General features: G+C 39.7%; 1 protein-coding gene and 1 pseudogene across 1 annotated transcript in view; one reads left to right on the top strand and one right to left on the bottom strand.

Annotated features, from left to right (window-relative positions):
• ASB7 (ankyrin repeat and SOCS box containing 7) overlaps window positions 1-18420 on the top strand; it is a 49673-nt gene extending 31253 nt beyond the window's left edge. The window contains exon 6 of the mRNA XM_023193585.2: window positions 15034-18420. Within this exon, the coding sequence (XP_023049353.1) occupies window positions 15034-15173 (140 nt within the window). The 3' untranslated portion in view covers window positions 15174-18420. The remainder of the gene's footprint in view (window positions 1-15033) is intronic.
• LOC111527357 lies at window positions 12116-13045 on the bottom strand (annotated as a pseudogene).
• Window positions 18421-19925: the final 1505 nt, after the last annotated feature.

Below are 19925 nucleotides of genomic sequence, written 5' to 3'. Positions count from 1 at the left end.
TTTTTAGTTTTTTACTTGTAGTCAAAAAAAAAAAAAAATGAAATGAATAAATTAAAGAGAGAACAGTGAAGGTGTGATCAGTGTCAAGTAGAAATGGTAGTGACGGCCAGGCACAGTAATCCTAGCACTTTGGGAGGCTGAGGCGGGCAGAGCACCTGAGGTCAGGAGTTTGAGACCAGCCTGGCCAACATGGTGAAACCCCATCTCTACTAAAAATACAAAAATTAGCTGGGCATGGTGGCACATACCTGTAATCCCAGCTACTTGGGAGGCTGAGGCAGGAGAATCACTTGAACCCAGGAGGTGGAGGTTGCAGTGAGCTGAGATTGTGCTACTGCACTCCAGCCTGGGTAACAAGAGCGAAACTCTCTCAAGAAAAAAAAAAGAGAAAGAGACAGAGAGAGAGAGAGAGGAAGGAAGGAAGGAAGGAAAGTGGGAGGGAGGGAGGGAAGGAGGGAGGGAAAAGGAAAAGGAAAGGAAGAAGAAAGAAAGGAAGAAAAAAAAGAGAAGAAAGAGAAATAAATGGTGGTGAGGACAGACAGCAGTGGCTATTCTGGAGGTAAATAGCCCCTTGTGCCTGGGCCAGGACTAGGTTGAGGCAAGTGAGGTGGCCAGGGCACAAAACTTAGGAGGCCCTCATTCTCAGGCTTGTGCACACAAAGTGCAATAATGTGTACATAATGTTTGCACACACACCACTCCAGAACTAAGACGATCCCAGAGGCTCTGGCGTGTGGGCATTGGTTACAGTTCTCCAGCCTCAGGTGAAGAGCAGAAAGTTGTGGGAATGTTTGCCTCATTCAAAAGAGAAACTTAGTGGTTATGCACAAGAAAAGGGTGACACGAGAAAATGTTGTTAAACAGGTACAGTACTATAACCTCGTGAAAAGATCGTTCCTCAGTAAAGCTTGAGGAGTAAATAATAATACCACCCACCCTGAAGAATCAGATAGTGAGTTAGTGATTTTTTTTTCTTCTTGCTCACAACGTAAACTCCCGTAGTCAATGTATGGACCAAGGAGTTATTCAGAATATGAAATCTTTTAGAAAGAGATTGCATGAGAAAGCTGAACCTGAGGCAGTGACTAGCAAGAACATTTAATCATATACATATTCACATATACACGCATATAAAAACGAGGCTTTAATGATTGGCACAACTGGAATTTTGTTCAAAGAGGAGTAGGAGAGAACGTATGTTTTTGGGGAAAACCCCACCTCAGAATGCTTAAGCACAAATTATAGACCTGGCAAGGTAAGTACTGTTCTCACTCTAAAGCCACTTCTTTAGGTGAAAGGAAAGGATTCAAAAGAAAAGAGAAAGGACCAGGTGCAGTGGCTGACACCTGTAATCCCAGCACTTTGGGAGGCCAAAGCAGGTGGATCACTTGAGGCCAGGAGTTAGAGACCAGCCTGTTTTTAGTGGAGCCCATCTCCACTAAAAACACAAAAATTGGCTGGGCGTGGTGGCATGCACCTATTGTCCCAGCTACTCATGAGGCTGAGGCAGGAGAATCTGAACGCGGGAGGCTGCAGTTGCAGTGAGCTGCAATCATGCCATTGCACTCCAGCCTGGGTGACAGAGTGAGACTCCATCTCAAAAAAAAGAAAGAAATAGTAGTAGCTGCAGTTCCTTATGCAAATGGTATGGAAATTGGAGGAAACTTTTCAGTAACACAGTCCAGTGAAAGTTGAGACAGCAGTAAACAGGATGGCTCCCTCCTGGAGAAGGCCACTGGAAAGGAGGCGGTGTCTGATTGGCTAGATTATTTGCAGAAAAGATGCCATACTGTGCTTTCTACCTAGGAATTCCTTTCACTGTGAGGCTTTTTACCCTTTATGTACGGGGGAAAGGTTTGAAAGGCAAAGCGGAGTCAAAGGTTTGTTTGCCCCAGCAGACAAGGTACGGTGCTGTTGGAGGGGTCACCTTGTCACTTGTTTTCCCCTCTGCCGGTGACATCCACATCTCTACTGTGTTGAGAATTTCACCTCCTCAGAGCTACTGCTTATTAAGGCATGAAGACAGTCAAGATTTTACAATTACCATTTAATAATTTCATTAATCTTAATAATTATGGTTATTTTAAATTCCCTGACTGGTAATTCCAACACCTGTGTCATATTTAAGTCTGGTTCTGATGCGTATTTTGTCTCTCCAGACTGTTTTTTTTTCGTGCCTCTTAGCATGTTTTGTGATTTTTTTACTGAAGCTAGACATGGTGGGTAACAGAAACTGAGGTAAACAGTCCTTTGACGTGAGGCTTTTTGTTAATCTGACTGTGAATTGGGCTGTGCGTCACGTTTATTGCAGCTGTGGGTGCCAGAGGGTTCCGGTCCCTGCAGTGCCCTTGTTTTTGTCCTGTGTCTTGGCTTTGGGCTTCCCTAAGCACCCTCATTGGAGAGAGGGTACATCCTGCAGCTTTCTTGGCTTTCATCCTGTGTCACACATTGGAGCCCCATTGGTGCAGTTGTAAGGTGTGGGAAGGGCCAGTGGTCTGCAGTCTTCTGATTCACTCTCAGTCTTTCAGTGGGCCTGTGTCTCCAGGCTGCGTCTTCACACATGTTTCTTCTTGTGTAGCTTTTCCAGCCCCATAAGTGAGACAGGAGGCCAGAGGGGACTGGACTCAGGAATGCCCTTTCCTCATGGCTCTGAGACAAGGCTCTGAGAAAGTCTTCCCCACCTCCGGGGTGGGGGCCTTTATCATGGAGAAGGTTCTGGGTGCATTTCACAAGGGTTACTCTTCACTTCCTCATGCTGGAGCCATGAGAGGGTCTTTACTGGTTCTTTACCTTGAAGACTTGGTGGAGTTTCTGGGATTAGAACTCACAACCAAGTGGGAGGCTTCATAAGACCGGCTGCCACTCTCAGACTACTCAATTCACAGTCTAGCCATTCGTCAAAATTACCATTTCAGTGTTCCTACCAGTTTATGGCTTCAATGACTTCGGCCGCAGGTACACAGACCTCAGCCATGGCTCTGAATTTGTTTCCTCTCCAGATTTTGTGGTGGAGGTTTGCCCCACAGCTTCAGTTTTCTGATAGATCCATGAAAAGTCATTGACTTCGAGTTTATTCAAGTTTTTTGTCTTGTAAGGATGAGCATGATGATTTCCAAGCTCTTTACATGTTGGAACTAAAACTGGAAGTCTATTTAGTTTTCTCATTTTTATTTAAAATAGGAAAAACATACTCTGTCCATTGTCCTTTGAGCTGGTTAATGTTTTGCCCACTGGGATCAGGTGTCTCCCGTACATCATCCCAAAGATCTCCCCGCCGTGCCTGTGCCAGAGGCACTGTTGAATCAGTAGGATGGGATGGTAGAGCAGCTAATGGGCTTCTGATCTAGCGTCTGACTTGCCTTGGAAACTTGGACAAGATGTTTAACACTCCCCCCACCCCACTGGCATCAGTTTCCTTCTCTGAAAAACAGAGGAATTGGAACATAGTCCCCAAGTCCCTCCCTTTTAAAATTTCTTGCCACTAACTACTCTTAAAGGCTATGATTTTTCTGCTGCTTATGATTGAAAACAAAACAAAAATGGTTTTTCTTTTTTAAATTTATGTTAGAATGTTTTTCAGTGTGGACTTTATAGCCGGGGCTCCTCAAGATTGTTTTAGGTGCCTATGAGATCAAAACTAATTTCCTAACAATACTAAGATGTGATTTGCCTTTTTCACTGTGATGACATTTGTGTTGATGGTGTACAGGCAGTGGTAGGTGAAACTGCTGGCATGTTAGCATGAATCGAGACAGTGGCCCCAGCTGGTCATTGTTCACTGCCAGACACTCTCAGGAAAAAAAGATTCCAATTCCACTTAAGAAGGTCTGTGATGAAGCAGTAAAATTAATTTTATTAAATCTTGTCCCTGCGAATACTTTTTAAACTTTCTGTGGGATGGAAATGACAAGTATTCTTCCTGCATACCAAAGTTCAGTGATTTGATTGAGGAAAAGCAACTTCAATTTGTTTGAGCTGAACTGGCAGCTTTTTCATGGAACACCATTTTTACTTGAAAGAGTAACAACTAAACTCTAGCCATTTAGTCTTGGGTATTTGGCAGACATTTTCTTGAAAATGAGTAAAATTCACTTGTCACTTTAAGGAAAACAACTGACAGGACTTAGGACCAGTCATAAAATTTGAACTTTGCAAATGAGGATTTTAGAAAACTTATATTTGCTGCTGTGAGATTCCTGGTATCTAGAGACTTCTTCAATCAGTGAAGTTATTAACAAAGTGATTTTTTGATCTTCTATAATGGAACAGGTTAACATTTGGAAGAGCCACATAACCCAATGAACCTTGTTTTCCAAATGACTAATGCATAATGTGACAACAATCACACATGGATAAACGATCCATTTCAAGTGCGAGTTGAACCAGTGGATTTTAATGTAACAGAGTATGACAGTTCATCTGTTTGGTTCCAGATTTCATATTGTAACTCACCATTAAGAAACGCCCACTTGTCTAGTTTTAATGGAGTATCAGAGAAGATCCACAGTTACTTGAAAAAAATTATTTAAAAATTCCTTCTTTTTCCAACTACGTGTCTGAGTGAGGCTGGATTTTCTTCAGGTGCTCCAGTCAAGACAGCGTGTTGTAGCAGATGAAATGCAGAAGCAGATCTCTGACTGCGGCTGCCTTCTGTGAAGCCAGGCATTAAAAGAGATTTGCAGAAAACTGTAAGAAGTGCTGTTCTCACAAAAATCCCTTTTGTTTTGGAAAGCAACTCTTTTTTTTACATAAAAATGTATTTCATTTGATGGATTTTTAAGTGAATTAGATATTTTAAAAATTTCTCAATTTCTAAAATGGTAAATGTAGATAAGTATAACTGACATAAAGATTCCTTGCACTTATCCAATTTTAAAAGTGCAAGGGGGTCCTAAAACTAAAAGACTGAGACCTAGTGATATACATTCCCTACAATCAGATTTTTAGGGTGTCCTGTTAGCCTAGTGTTTCAGAATTTGATGAATCTCTAATGTATTTCTGTTTAAAGTTAAAATCTGTGGATAATACGAGATGTAGTACATTATTGCTTGCCGTTTACTATCATATTTACTATGTAGGCTCTGCAGAGATCAGTGATTTCCTGAAATTTGTTTATAAAACTGGCTGGCTAGTTCAAAGGTAGTATCCACAGTCAGTTACGGGTCAGATCCCTCGTTCTACTCTTTCCTCCCTTCTCAAGACTGCACTTGACTAGTCTTAAAGAAAAAGAAAAATTGTCTACCAGATACTGTGGAGTCAAGTGGATTCATGATTCAAATCAGTTTGGAAGACAAGTACCTTGGATCCTAGATCCAGGTTTCAGAGGTTCACTGTGCACAGTAACATATCAAAGGGGCCAGGAAGTCCTTGAATAAATAAAGCATTTATTTGTTCACTCGTGTGAACAACTTACTTTCACATCTTACTTTTACACTGTAGCATCTTTTTAATTATTATTGTTTTAAGTCCTGGGATACACCTGTAGAACGTGCAGGTTTGTTACATGGGTATACATGTGCCATGGTGGTTACTGCACCTATCAACCCGTCATCTAGATTTTAAGACCCGCGTGCATTAGGTGTTTGTCCTAATGCTCTCCCTCCCCTTGCCCCCCACCCTCCAACAGGCCCTGGTGTATGATGTTCTCTCCCTGTGTCCATGTGATCTCATTGTTAAACTCTCACTTATGAGTGAGAACAGAGCATCTTCTATTCCTGTGGCAGGCTCTGGTCTAGGTGATTCTTAAGTCAGAGAATATGCTAGTTTGGTATTTACTATCCATAGGAGGCTGAGCTGAGTAAGTGAGCTGTTTGTAGTAGACACTGTTCACAGACTGGAAGCCACCACCAGTATGCTTTGGGTGGTGTATAACAGGTAGGGCTGGGCTGTATTTTGATGTGTACGTTTTAAGGAGTTAACTGGTATGTATTTCTACAAGAAAAAGATCAGGTAGATGGGAATTGAGTTGTATAAATGGTTTTGCAGAAGACAGTCTGTCGAGTACTTAAACTAGTTGCTTTTTGGAACGTTAAACACAGATATTTGAAAATACTATCTTATAAATATCATAGTAACCTGAAATATTTTTGTTTAAATTTTAGCAATAGTCAAGTACTGTGTTCTAGCTGTAGAAGTAAAACTTTAAAGACAGCATTTCCAACTTTAGAATAACTTAGGCATAATAAAAACACAACTCCTCCTTTTTTTTTAATTTTAAGAAAGCAAAATTTAAGCTTGGGCTTTCTCAGGTTAAACCCAATAAGTATATGAGCAGCTGATCACACAAAATGCCTCTAAAACAAGTGCCTTCCCCTCCTGTGTTCTTTTTGAATGCTACTTTGATATTTTTGTAGGATGGTTTATCCAAAGCAGTGTTGTGTAGTACAACTCTTTGGAGAAGTAATTTGTGTAATACATTTTAACCAGGGGCATTTTTGATTATTGATTTATAATTATATCATAGTCTTACCAGGTTTTTCAGTCCCAGTTATTAAGAATCGCTTTTAGAAATAAATAGTAACACAATTTTTAGTCAAATTGCATCACATTTTAAGGTTCTTTGATACAGAAAATATCCTGCTGTTTATAGTATTTGTATTACTTTATATTTTTAATATAGACATCTAGAGATTTCTTGTCATTTGACTTAGTGCAAATGGAAAATATAATTCAGAGCTCATTTACCTATGGAAAAAATCTACCAATAGAAAAATACCATAAGCCTGATGTTGTATACATTAGGATTCTATCGAAGAGAATACCATAATTGTTATTTTAAGGAGAGCTGGAAACTGCCTTTGTCCTATAAAGTAAGATTTGTTTAGCACATTTCATACTAGGTCCCTGTGAAGGGAATTCAGATGCAAGAGCAAAGGAATAAAATGTATTTATGGTAGGATTTTTTTTCCCTTTTTCTTTTTTTTTTTTTTTTTTTTTTTTTTGAGACAGAGTCTCACTTGTCGCCCATGCTGGAGTACAATGGTGTGATCTCAACTGACTGCACCCTCCACCTACAAGGCTCATGCAGTTCTCCTGCCTCAGCCTCCTGAGTAGTTGGGACTACAGGCATGTGCCACCATAACCAGCTAATTTTTGCATTTTTAGTAGAGATGGAGTTTCGCCATGTTCGTCAGGCTGATCTCAAACTCCTGACCTCAGGTGATCTGCCTGCCTTAGCCTCTCAAAGTGCTGTGATTACAGGCGTGAGCCACCATGCCCAGCCTATGGTAGGATTTTAAAATAGGAAGCTGAAATAAAACAAAGAGATATTGGACGACCATCCCAGATGTTACCCTAAGATGGAGAGAGTCCAGAAGGACCAGGTCAAGGTGTGTAGAGCAATCCAGAGGACGCAAATCTTTCACTTATTCCTTTGTGCCTCCCCTCCACCTCCAATTTCTACCCCTCTCCACCCGAAAGAACAACTTTGGAACTTTGTTTTGCCTTCATTTTGCTCACTTTGGGTATTTAAAAATATTTTTCCTCTCTACCTTTATGAATCTAGATATTTTTAAACAAATAAGTTGATGCTATCATAAAAACGGTAATGGCGATGTCACAGGGAGGTGATTTAGGATATTTAATTTTCTAAATTATGCCGCTGGCCCTGGTTTTGTAATTTATACTAGACCCTTCAAAAGCTGATTTCCTATTTTATACCAGCCCAATTATTACTAATGATGGGCTTCTTTATAAAATGGAAAGACTAATAACTCTTTGAACTATTATGTAATTCCATTGTAGTTCATTAGTATGAATACCTGGTAGTTTTTTCTGCATCCCCTAAAGGGTTTCTAGTTCTTTAAATTATGCTCTTTTGTGAGATGTCTTCCAGTTATCATCCCATGGACAGGGAAGTTGTTCTTTAACGGGAGGAATTAATTTTCTAAGATGCCTAGTAAATGTTGTGCACATTTGTGTTGATTTTTCTTCTTTCATTCTCTTTATTCTCTTTCTCTGCCTTCTCTTCTTCTGCCACTGCCCTTCTCTTCCCTTGGCCCTTTAATCTCTGGGATAGTGCATTGTTGAATACATATAGCATTAGTAGATGCTCAGTAAATACTTTTAAGTGATCAATTGACAAAAAAATAAGTACTTCTCTTTCAGTCATAATCTTCTATTCCTAAAATGCCATTTCTGAAAAAAATAACTCCTTAGACAGTCTTAGAAATGACAGTACTTACCATGAGCAGTCCTTATTATGCCTAAAATTTAGCTCACTTTTCACTCAGCAATACTGGTACATGGCAAGATGAGTTCATACCTGTACACTCGTAGAGAAACAGTGTAATGATATCCCTCACTTCGTCTCTGCACATCTTTTTATACAGGTAAAAGCCCTCACATCTCTGCCTGATTCAAGTCAGGCAGGAATTTCTAGAATATGATTTATATCAATTTGCCCAGGACTGTTTCCCACAAATGGGTTTCCAGTTGCTCCTTTACTGTTAAACTGTCACCTAGTTTTCTTACTGTCCTGACACCAGGAAGATGAAGACTGCAGCTTCCAAAGAGGGCCCTCTACTTTTTTGGTAACCAGAAGCAGACATCCTTACAAATATTTAAAAATGTATTTACCTGGTACTTACTGTGTGCTTGGCACTTTGTAAGCACTTTACCAAAATTAACTTTTTTAATGCTTGTAAAACCTTTGAGGTGAGTGTGATGATTATGAGAAAACAAGCAGGAAGCTAAGGAGCCCAAGATCACACAGATTGCAAGTGGTGGTGGGGCCAGGAGCCGAATCCAGGCAGCCTGGCTCCAAAGTTGATGCTTTTAACCACTATGATATGCCTCTATCATTAAAGGAAATTCTGCAGACAGGAGTTATACATGGTCAAGAAACCTTTAAAGGTCAGATTCTTCCAACAACACACGTTTTAAGGAGAAGAAAAATTAGTCTAGAGCATTTCAACATATTGACTAGAGCATTTCAACATATTTAGGCCTAAGAATGTGCATTTTTCCCTGGAAAAGGCTTACGCAGAGATGAATAACTTGTGAAGATGGTAGCATTTCTGTCAGTGCTTCCCTTGAATTAAAGTTGTCTCATTTTTGCCCTCTTGCATCTTATCATAGATAATGAAGAAAAGCCAGTGATACTTACAGTATTCTGCCTGAGGAATCTACTTAAATAGACCATTAAGTCATTAGGACATTTCCTGTTTACCACATTACCCCAGGTGACAGTGTTGCCAGACTTTGCACTATTACATACATACAAGGCTTCCCTGTCTTACAGCTTCTAGTAACATTCAAAAAACTTTTTTATACAGCCCCAACCAACAGGCTTCTTAAAGCCCTTCTGGCTTCCTTGTAACACTCACCTCAAAGCCCTCCCACTGCCTGGTGCCAAGGGCAAAGCCCCACTTTCAGGTGCCAGAGTCTCATCTAATGCTGTAGAAGTTTAGTGGCTTAAAACAACAAGAGTCATTTGCTCCACACATTATTTTCTGGAGCAGTTTGACTGGGGCCTCTCTGTTTTGAAAATGGCTCACTCTTGCGGCCAGGCGACGTCTGTAATCCCAGCACCTTGGGAGGCCGAGGCAGGCGGATCACCTGAGGTCAGGAGTTTGAGACCAGCCTGACCAACATTGTGAAACCCTGTCTCTATTAAAAATACAAAAATTAGCCAGGCGTGGTGGTGCATGCCTGTAGTCCCAGCTGCCCGGGAGGCTGAGGCAGGAGAATTGCTTAAATCCTGGAGATGGAGGTTGCAGTGAGCAGAGATTTTGCCACTGCACTCCAGGCTGGGTGAAGGAGTAAGACTGGCTAAAAAACAAACAAACAAAAGGCTGGCTCAGGTGGCTGGCGAGTTGGTGCTGGCAGTTGACTGGGAGCTCAGCCAGGATTATTGGTCAGTGACCTCAGTTCCCTTGTGTAGGCTGCCAGGGCATCTTCGTGGAATGGTGGGTGTGCTGCAGTAGTAAATGTCCCAAGAGTCTGGCAAAAGCTGCATCACCTTTTGTGACTTAGCCTTGGAAGTTACTTAACAACACTATCACCATTATCACAGACCCACCCAGTTTCAAGAAGAGGGAACGTAGACCTCATCTCTTAATGATAGCAGTGTCCAGCCTCATTGTGGAAAGGCATGAGAGATAGGAGGTAATGTGGTCATCTTTGGAGAGAAGTCTGTCACAAAACAAATCCATGTCAACAGATCCCCCATTCCGTAACCTTTTGTCTCAGTCCCTTCTTTTTTTTATTTCTTGATACAGAGTCTCACTCTTTTGCCCAGGCTGGAGTGCAGTGGCATGATCTTGGCTCACTGCAACCTCTGCCTCCCGGGTTTAAGTGATTCTCCTGCCTCAGCCTTCTGAGTAGCTGGGACTACAGGTGCCACCACCATGCCTGGCTAATTTTTTTTTTTTGTATTTGTTTAGTAGAGGCGGAGTTTCACTATGTTCACTATGTTGGCCAGGATGGTCTCAATCTCCTGACCTTGTGATCTGCCCACTTCAGCCTCCCAAAGTGCTGGGATTACAGGCGTGAGCCACCGTGCCCAGCCAGCCCCTTCTTTTTTACCTTAGCTAAGCAAATTCTAGTAATTTAGTTTTTACCATTTTTTTGAATGATGTTTTCATTTAAGTATGCCTGTATACACATATGTAAACTCGTTCCTCATCTGTTTTTTGCCTGAATATGTTGTGGTGGTTCTTTTTATTAATATTAAAAAGGGCCTGGCATGGCAGCTCATGCCTTGTAATCCGAGCACTTTGGGAGGCTGAGGCAGCTGGATCACTTGAGGCCAGGAGTTCGAGACCAGCCTGGCCAACATGATGAGACCCCCCCCATCTCTACTAAAAATACAAAAATTAGCTGGGCATAGTGGCACATGCCTATAATCCCAGCTACTCAGGAGGCTGAGGCATGAGAATAGCTTGAACTTGGGAGATGGAGGTTGCAGTGAGGTGAGATTGCACCACTGCACTCCAGCCTGGGCAACAGAGTGAGACTGCTTCACAATAAATAAATAAATAATACTTAAAAAGAACCCATCATCTATTAGGAAAATCAGATTCTTAAAGAAGATTCACATCTAATTAACATTCCAGTTTGCATTTGCAGATCAAATACTGTAAGCATTTCCTGAAAAATGACAATGATAATTTAGTCTTTTCCTAAAGTAGCCCATGAATAGTGTTGAAAAATAATTCAAAACAGCTTGGAAATGATTTGCTGTTGACCTGGGTGTATTTTGCGTTGACTGTTTTATACTTTAAGGACAACCCTATTAAGCATTCATTCAACTAATATTCGCTGAATACTGTGTCAGCTGTCAGGTTTACACTGGCAAATGGAGCCAGACATGGCCCTCCCCTCATGGAACACGTCATATAGTGAGGAAGATGGGCATTAATTAACACGTAATCACCAAATAAATGTGAACTCACAACCTTATTAAATGTTATAAAGGAAAGGAACTCTGGGAGTATCTGATGGTGAAGCCTGACATAGTCTCCTGTGATGAAGTGCTATTTTGGCAGAGATCTGAAAGGTGGAGGAGACATAATCCTCCCAAGAGACACATGAGTGTGTGTGTCACATCCCTGCACAGATCCATGTACAGACATCTGTGGATACACATACTCCTAGTTTACAGACATTCCTAAGAAAGCAGTCACTTCTGCTGCCATTCTGTTAAGAGACCACATAGCAGGTAACCTCTCGAAAAGCATATGTTCATACAGGCCTTACAGAGCAGAGGTCTAAGTCAGCCTTTGTCATTTATGAAGAAGTACTTCATTTTGAATAATGCTGATCATGGTAAGCAAGTACAATGGATATAAGGGATAAAGTACAAGAATAGTTTTCCAAGTATGGTCTAGTGGACCCTGGAGTCCCCAAGACCCTTTTGGGGTATCTGTGAGGTCAAAATGATTTCTTTCCTTTTTTTTTTTTTAACAGAGAATGCAAGCCACAGTTTCTGTTTTATAAACACAAACTTTTGTGTTACAAATACAAAATAAGAAAAGATAGTTGATATGTTAGCTGTTATGAAGGGTGAAAACTTTATATAAACTTCAAAAGGCTGCTTTCTGCATCTGCATCAATGTAATTTCATGATTCTCTACCAGTTTCATTTATAGAAAGAATCTTTGTAATCAAATTATTATTCGTGTTCATGTCGCCCATATCTGTAGGAATACAGTTTATTGTCTGCTCCTCCACTCGAAGGAGCCCTGTGTCTGTCTAGTCTGCTCTCAGAACTTTGTCTTCATGAGCAGCCACATCATAGAGAGAAGCCTTACAACTTCTTGAATCCCACAGCTTGACACTGTTATATAGGGATCCTGAAATCAGCTGTGGTTCATGGGTAGGAGACCATTGTACTGATGTCTCCCAACCTGCGTGTGAGGTTAGGGACGCAACACAAAAGAACCGTCTTTAGTTTGGGGATCCCACAGTCTGATATACCTATCTGTGCTTCTAGATGCTAAACATTTACAAAGTGGAGAATAGGAAATACAATTAAACACTTTATTTCCTGTAAAGTTGACTTAAGATTGCCAAACATGACATCCCACACACTAATTGTATGCTCCCAAGGTACACTGCAGATTTCTTCAGCATCTGACCACACCACTGAGGAAATTGCTTCCTTGTGGCCAGAGAAGGTCACTATGGGAGTTCTTGTTAGTCCCAACTGCTCTGTTTTCTGTTTCTTTCTTGGTCAATCTGTGGATTCCTCCATTTCATCTTCTTCTGTAGGGACTGTAGACCAGATCCTTAGCATCTTATCCCAAGAGCCACAGCAAAATTTAGTTGCTGAGCTATCAATAGCTGTAGAATCTATACTTGTGCCGCAGTGTAGGGTTTTCACTTTGTTTCTTTCTCTCAACATTCCACTCCCATGAGAGAATAGTCTGATCCATAGAGGGACTCAGTAATAACACAAACTGTGTTTTATCACCCAGGCCATATCTTTTACAACATCCATATGTCCCACAATTGTCAATGTTGACTTTCCTTCCAAGGACCAGATCCGAACCAGTCAAGATCCATACCTCTGTCCCTTAAATTGAACTGGTCCAGTCATCATGGACACATCATTCTGGTTGGGGTGCAGTATACTTCTCCGCATATTCTATTTCCACAACTACTTCTAATGAGATGTTCTCCCGTTCCATGTGTTTGACCAAGAGCATTCGCAGAAACTGATCCTTAAAAAGGAAATCAACTCCATATATTTGTGGAATTCATTTCTGTCCTTTAGTAATTTACTGATGGTGTTAATAAGGTCATCAGTTTCAGAGACAGCAGTGATTGAGAAGGGAACATCATCAATGGCCTATTTCTTGTGATCAGTGTAGAAGTGTGTTTGCAACTGGGCAATGGCAGGGAGTGCACACAAGACTTGGCCACAGAAACATATGGGCTAGTAGGCTGAGAACGGGAGCTCCTGTATCTTAGGACTACAAAGAGACAGCTCAGAATTACACTGCACAGGTAAGCGAGAAGCTGCAGTCTAATCCTGAACTTTGCTTTCTCTCCATAGGTCTGCTCCTGATTTTCATAATAACACTGAAATATGATTTGCCTTTTTCTCATTCCTTTTGACACGAGTGTCAGTGTTTTCCAGAGACTAGGTGGTGTGATTGATGTGATTTATCTCAACAGATTGAATTCAGAAGCATATATGAAAATTCAGCTATCATCTATTAAGCCAGACATTAAAAGCTTTGCAAAAATGTGAAAGAATAACATTCTTCTTGTTAAATTTTTTTTTGGTTTTGGAAAATACAGTTAATTTTCATAATGATGTGTTATTTATGTTAACATATAAAGGGTTTATTAGAATGAATTTAAAAGTATTTCTAAAATTTCTGTTTTAACTTAAAATAATGGCATTTATCTATAGGGATAGCCCACATAAAAGTTTTTTTGGGGTTTGGAATAATTTTTTTAAAGTGTAAAGGAGTTTTGAAACCAAAAAGTTTGAGAATGACAAATATGGCATTCAACTTGACTTTAAGCATGTTACTTAATCTCTCTGAGACTCTATAAAATGGGGGCGATGATCAAAGTACTTCCCTCATAAAAGGATGAAAGGAGTTAATATATGTCATGAGCTCTTAACAATACAGGCACAGAGTAAGTATTCAATACATATTAGCTTCATTATCATGTTTAATATGAAAGCAAAACTCCCTTGACTCCAAACACTACTGAAGCACAGTTGAAGAATTCTTGCTTGTTTTTGGAGCCATCTGTATTGTTTTTGTAAAACAAAATATTCCAAAGGGAAAGAAATAGGATTTTGTGATTTTTCTTTTGAATTGAGATATAACAGGAGTTTTTATTGGCAAATGATCAGGGTGTGGAAGCTTGAAGCGATGTAGATTCAGAATACCTTGAGGTGCTTTTTCACACCCCATTCCTGCTGCACTCCTCAACTCTCAGCCTTACAACTAAGGTTCTGCTATGTTCAGAATCATGGAAAACAGGTGGGCAGATCTGGAAAGCTCGTTTGGAAATTTCCACAGAGACCGTGGTGGGCCTCGGGGCTCCAGTGTCGAAAAGGGAGGCTCACAGAGCTGAAAGGGAGGCTCACAATAGGGGACATCTCATTCAGTCCCCACACTTTTCAGGTTGAGAACCCAAGACTCAGAGCAATGATTGGCTCACAGTGGCTCACCCAGCCTGAGAGAGACCTAATCAGAACGAGAACCAGAGGTTTCCTGATTTGTAACAGAAAGGATATGAGGCTTAGAATCAGAACTGTTTTTAGTCTCAGTCTAAAGCCTTAATTGGTTGTCTGATATTAAGCAGCTTGTTTACATCTGATACTCAGTATTCTTATTTGTAAAATGGAGGTGAAAATATCCACCATCCCAGGGTTGTGAAAAAGATCAAATAAGGCATTGCAAGAAGGTCCTAGGACACTTTGTTTGAGTTGGTATCTTTCCGGGCCTTTGCGTGTAAAGTCCGTAGAGAGAACTTCTCAGTGAAATAAACAGTTCTTTTCAAAAGTGCCTTAAATATTGTGCTTTGTGGCTTTGTAACATTCTCTTTTTTCTGTTTTTTTAGGACAGCCCAGAAACTTGCAGGACCTGTGCCGAATTAAAATTCGACAATGTATAGGCCTTCAAAACCTAAAGCTACTTGATGAACTACCAATTGCCAAGGTCATGAAAGACTACTTAAAACACAAATTTGATGATATCTGATATATCAGAACTGTGAGCAGGATTAGGAGTTATATTCCAGATACTTAAAAGGCTTTTTGCCTTGCACAAAGTATATCCTATGCAATTTCTGATTTGCTGTGAAATCAGAAAGCAGGTATACACTTTTGGGTTTTCTGTTTGTTTGGTTGGTTTTCATTGTAGGGGAGGGATTTTTTATATATATATAAAAACACACACCACATGCTTGAAGGTCTTAATTTGGTTTCTTGGTCCAAGTTTAAGAGGTCCAAGCTTTGTATACAATACTGCATTTAGAAAAATTGTCTTTTCTTAAATGACACAAGCAGGTTTGGAGTGGAGAATTTACCCTTTCCAAATTTATGGTTTCCTTGGTAAGCACGGTATTCTAAACCAGCAGAGCACTTGTTAACGTTTGGAGGCACAGTTTCACCCAGGGGGGCCCTGGGTTCTTCTGGAAAATGCCCTAAGAAATGTTTAAAGTAATGCTGTCACCTCATTCATTTTTAATGAGTACAAATTGGCCGTTTCAAACTGTTCTTTTTCCTAATTGATGTAGCTTTCGGATGACATAAATTCAGTACCTCTGCTTTTCTTTTGGTGTGCTCTTGTTTTTAACTTTTTTTTTTTTTTAACAACTGTAGTACACTACCCTGAGACATTGTGTCTCGATTTCTATCTCTAGTTAGAGTTGTGCTTTTAAAAAAATTAACGGGAAAGAAACTAACTTTATTGAAACCAGTGCATTCTGTTTTTAAAACTGTGCCTGCAGTGCAATACTCTTTCTGGTGTATTTTATCCATTATTTCACTTGCTGGTCATCATTTCACAGCCAGCTTTGACATGCCCGTGAGAACAGGAGCCGCCACTTTAATTTTCATTGCAGAACCATAGTATGTCAGTTGCAATTTCCATTTTAAGCTATGTCTTTTACTTCACTTTAAGCAGAAAATTTTGTATCCTGGTGGTAGAGTCTTCCCTTAAAAATTGTTAAATCATTTGGCTTTAATGGTTCAATAATTTGGGGTGGCTTCATGGTGTTTCTTTTTCTCCCAGTTTAAAAAAAAAAAAAAACTTTTTAAGGGTAAAATCTTTAAGGGGTACACATTTATAAGTCTGGCTAATTTCTAATATGCTAATTAAACATTTCCTATTTTAAGGTTATATACAGTGAGGCTCTTCAGGACAATTCTTTTCTGGGTTGATTGGGCATATGTTTGCTGTGTAAACACGAATATGATAAGTGTCAGTAACAATGGAAAAAGTCCCAGAGGCATTAGGCATCTAAGATGATGCCCTCAGAAATGTATTCTGTGCTTGATTTGTGTTATTAGCTTCAGAAGAATCTTTTCAGATGTCCCAGTATTGTTTTTAGTGCTTTGGGAAAAAATATTCACACACTGTTAATAAATTTGTTATCAGAAGTTTACAAGACGAAGGGCTTCTCTCATCTGAATTTCTAGATTTAAGTCATGAAGCGTAAACTGTTTCACCCAGAAGTGTAACTAAGCAGAATTAGGGGTTGTCTCTGGCTTTACCTTTTTCAGAGCCAACAGTGCTATTTTCTTAAGCACAGCGTTTGTTCTCTTGGGTGCAGAGTAGTTGTGGCATCTTACACTCTGATCTGCTTGTGCCTAGGCATTGCACAGGTTTCCAAAGACAGGCAGCTTCAGAAAAAAGGATTATTTGGGAGATTACTGGTGTGACCCATAGACTCTTTGGCATAGACTCTTTCGCAGGCAGCCAGTCTGAGTGTGACCAGTTCTATAACCATCCCCAAACTAGCTGGAGCCTGATGGATAGGAACGAGTAGTCTGTCCTTTTCCCCATAAAAATATTCCAGAAAGTTATCTCCAGAGAGAGTCCCCTGTGAAGACAGTTGCCAAGCTATATTCTCGTTCTTTGAACCAATACCCAGGTCAGGGCTAGGACACACTAGCAGTCTTAGGGACATGGTGTGGCTAGAAATGAATTGAGTGTGACTTCTCCCTAAAACCCCAGGCCCAGGGATGTGAGGAGGCAGAGGGGTGCCTGGAGTTTCTGCACTCTGAGCAGGGATGTTAATGTTACACTTGCACAGGGCTTATTTCCACGTATGTGTGTGTTAATTTATTCACCTAGTTTAAAATGATTTTCTCTCCCCAGCCATTCAGAGGTTTCCAAACTAAGCCACTGAGTTTGAGTCAGGGAATTCCAAGTAAAAAAAGATCAGATTAAGGTAAATTCTTTGTTCTGTATTGCTGCTGTGACTTCAGAAAAAAATTATGAGAGCTCTTCCTGGAATTTTGAAATTTCTATTTAATGAAGAAGTGTATAATTCCATTATTTATTGTTTCAGGTTTGATTTATCTGGAAGCTTAAAAAGAATGTTTTATTTTTGTTGTTAATAAAATCCCAATCACATTTCACAATAACTAAAATGTCTCCAAGTGGGTTACTGGTAGATTATAGTGGTGAAACCTGCAGGTCTGCATTTGAATTGGATTGACAGAGAAGCATTCCGTGGTCGCATAATGAATAGGGAGAACAGATATTTTCAGAAAAATCAACTGATTGTTTTTTCTAGAAGACAGAACAGAAAATGTTCAGAATATTTTCAAATTTGTCAGATTCTTTTATGTTTCCTTTGAAATTTATTATTTAAGCCTATTACTAAACCTTTATAAAAATATATTTGGCAAATACACCAAAGAAACCAGCTCATAAAAGATTATGATCATTAATGAACTGTAAACCTCATCTTTCGAAAACAAGTTTTTGTGGTTTTTTTTTTTGTAAATATTTGTGTTTATAAATGTACAGCAGAGTAAGAATGTTTTTTAGATTATTTAATTCCCATATTTCTAAACTATTTACTACACAGTAATCCATGCCTGTTAGTTTGGAAGACTTGACTGTTTCGTTTTTTAATTCATTATCAGTCATGCTTGGAACAACATTTCCACTAGAGAATTCAGTGTTCTGGCAGTAGCAAGAGTGCACATCTGGAGCATGAGGGAGTCTAGCATGATTTGTCAGATGCACACCCTAAGAGACAAGAATGTGTAGTTTAATGACCAGCGTGGACCATACGAAATCGAGATTCTAACTTTCCTGCAGAAGTGCTCATTAGCCCAGAATGTGATTGGGATAAGGCCATTTGCCCACAAATTTAGCTTTCATGTAACTCCTAGTGTGTTATATCATAATGTATTTTGTTCTTCCTTTTTAATGTAAGTTTTGCTTTGGGTCAATTTGAATTAAAAAAAATCAAATCTGATTTAAAACATGTTGGAGTTGTATTTTATTTCCAGTCTACCTTAACTTTTTAATATGTCCAGCTATTTGGTGAAAATAAATAAAACTCTGTCCTTACTTCATCAGCATTTTAGATCACTGGAAATTGTTTAAGAATATGATGATGCGGAAAACCATACCACTCTACATTGTCACCAGATAAGCCATTTCTTACCCTCCTTTAATTTGTTTAATGCATTCTGCAAATACCAACCAACTAAAGATTATCACAGTGTTGAGTGTATCGATCCAGCACTGGGCTTTCTTGGGCCGTAATCGCCACCTACCTCACGCGTGTCACACCTTGACTGAGGACAGGATTTAGACCACAGCGTTTCTAAACGTAGGACAGTATGCAGTCAAAGTAATGAATCTGACGGAGTTACCCTGCAGGAGATGAAGCAAAACAACTTTGATTTCACATTTCCTCTATAAAACATAAACACAGCTTGATTCAGGAGAGACCCAAAGTGAATGTGAATGATGGTGTGCTAAGAGAAAGGGAAGAGGGACTGCGTAGCACCCCATGCAGAAGTGGGATGTTTTGGAATTATAATCTTGTTGCAGCCTTGTCCAGGGTTTGGCACGAATGAAGGCCAAGAATAGGACATTTGAAACTATTTCTAATGATCAGCAGGGGAGTTCAGCTTTGAAAAATTGCTGTGTTGCTTGGAAACCTTGAGATCATTCCTTTTCCAATATGATAGAAGTAGTGTATTGTTTTCTCAGCTGAAAGACAGTTTACAAAAATAGTTTACAGCTATTGATAAAACATTATCTACTTGATAAAAAAAATAGCTCCACATCTCACATATTTGGATATCTGAGATGAAAGAACATGGATTTGTATCCTCTGCCTATATTTATGTAACTTAATGTAACTGTGTGTGTTTAACTGAAGGAGTAAGAGTGAAGTTTTACAAGTTTTGATGATAGAACTCAACATACTAAGATGCAAAGATAATTTTTCTTTATTCTATCTTTAGTTATTTTGTTATTACCTACTAAATCAAACAAAGGTTCAGACAGCATATGGCCAACTGGATCTCATGACTTCTCTTGTATGCCCCTGACAAATAGTGTTCCACTCTTTGTAATATATTTCCTGAAGACCGTGGCTCATTTGATGGATATTTCCTTATCTTCCAGAAGAACTCTATGATTCCTGAGTGACAGTCAACATTCTGAATCACATTTGAAAAGACTGAGGTGATTTGTGTATGGACTATAAAAGATCATCAGTGTGGGAGTAAAACCCTGAACTAGCCCTGTTGCCCCAGTGCTTGGTCTCACTGTCCTGAGCGAGTATCGTACACTAAATGATTAGATGTGATCTTTAAGTCTCATTCATCCAGCTATGCTTAGAGCACCTCAGTTGTGTGTCTGCAAGGCAAGGGTTTGATTCATTCTGACCCTTAAACCGTTGGAAGTGAAGGATCACATTCAAGCACAGTATTTCTCTTTCGCAGATGTGACCTTTTAAAAACATGTCATCAT

The sequence above is a fragment of the Piliocolobus tephrosceles genome, chromosome 6 (assembly GCF_002776525.5).
Source record: "Piliocolobus tephrosceles isolate RC106 chromosome 6, ASM277652v3, whole genome shotgun sequence".
NCBI lineage: Eukaryota > Metazoa > Chordata > Mammalia > Primates > Cercopithecidae > Piliocolobus > Piliocolobus tephrosceles.
Note: the sequence above shows the minus strand (reverse complement) of the source record. Positions and strands in the feature narration are given on the sequence as shown.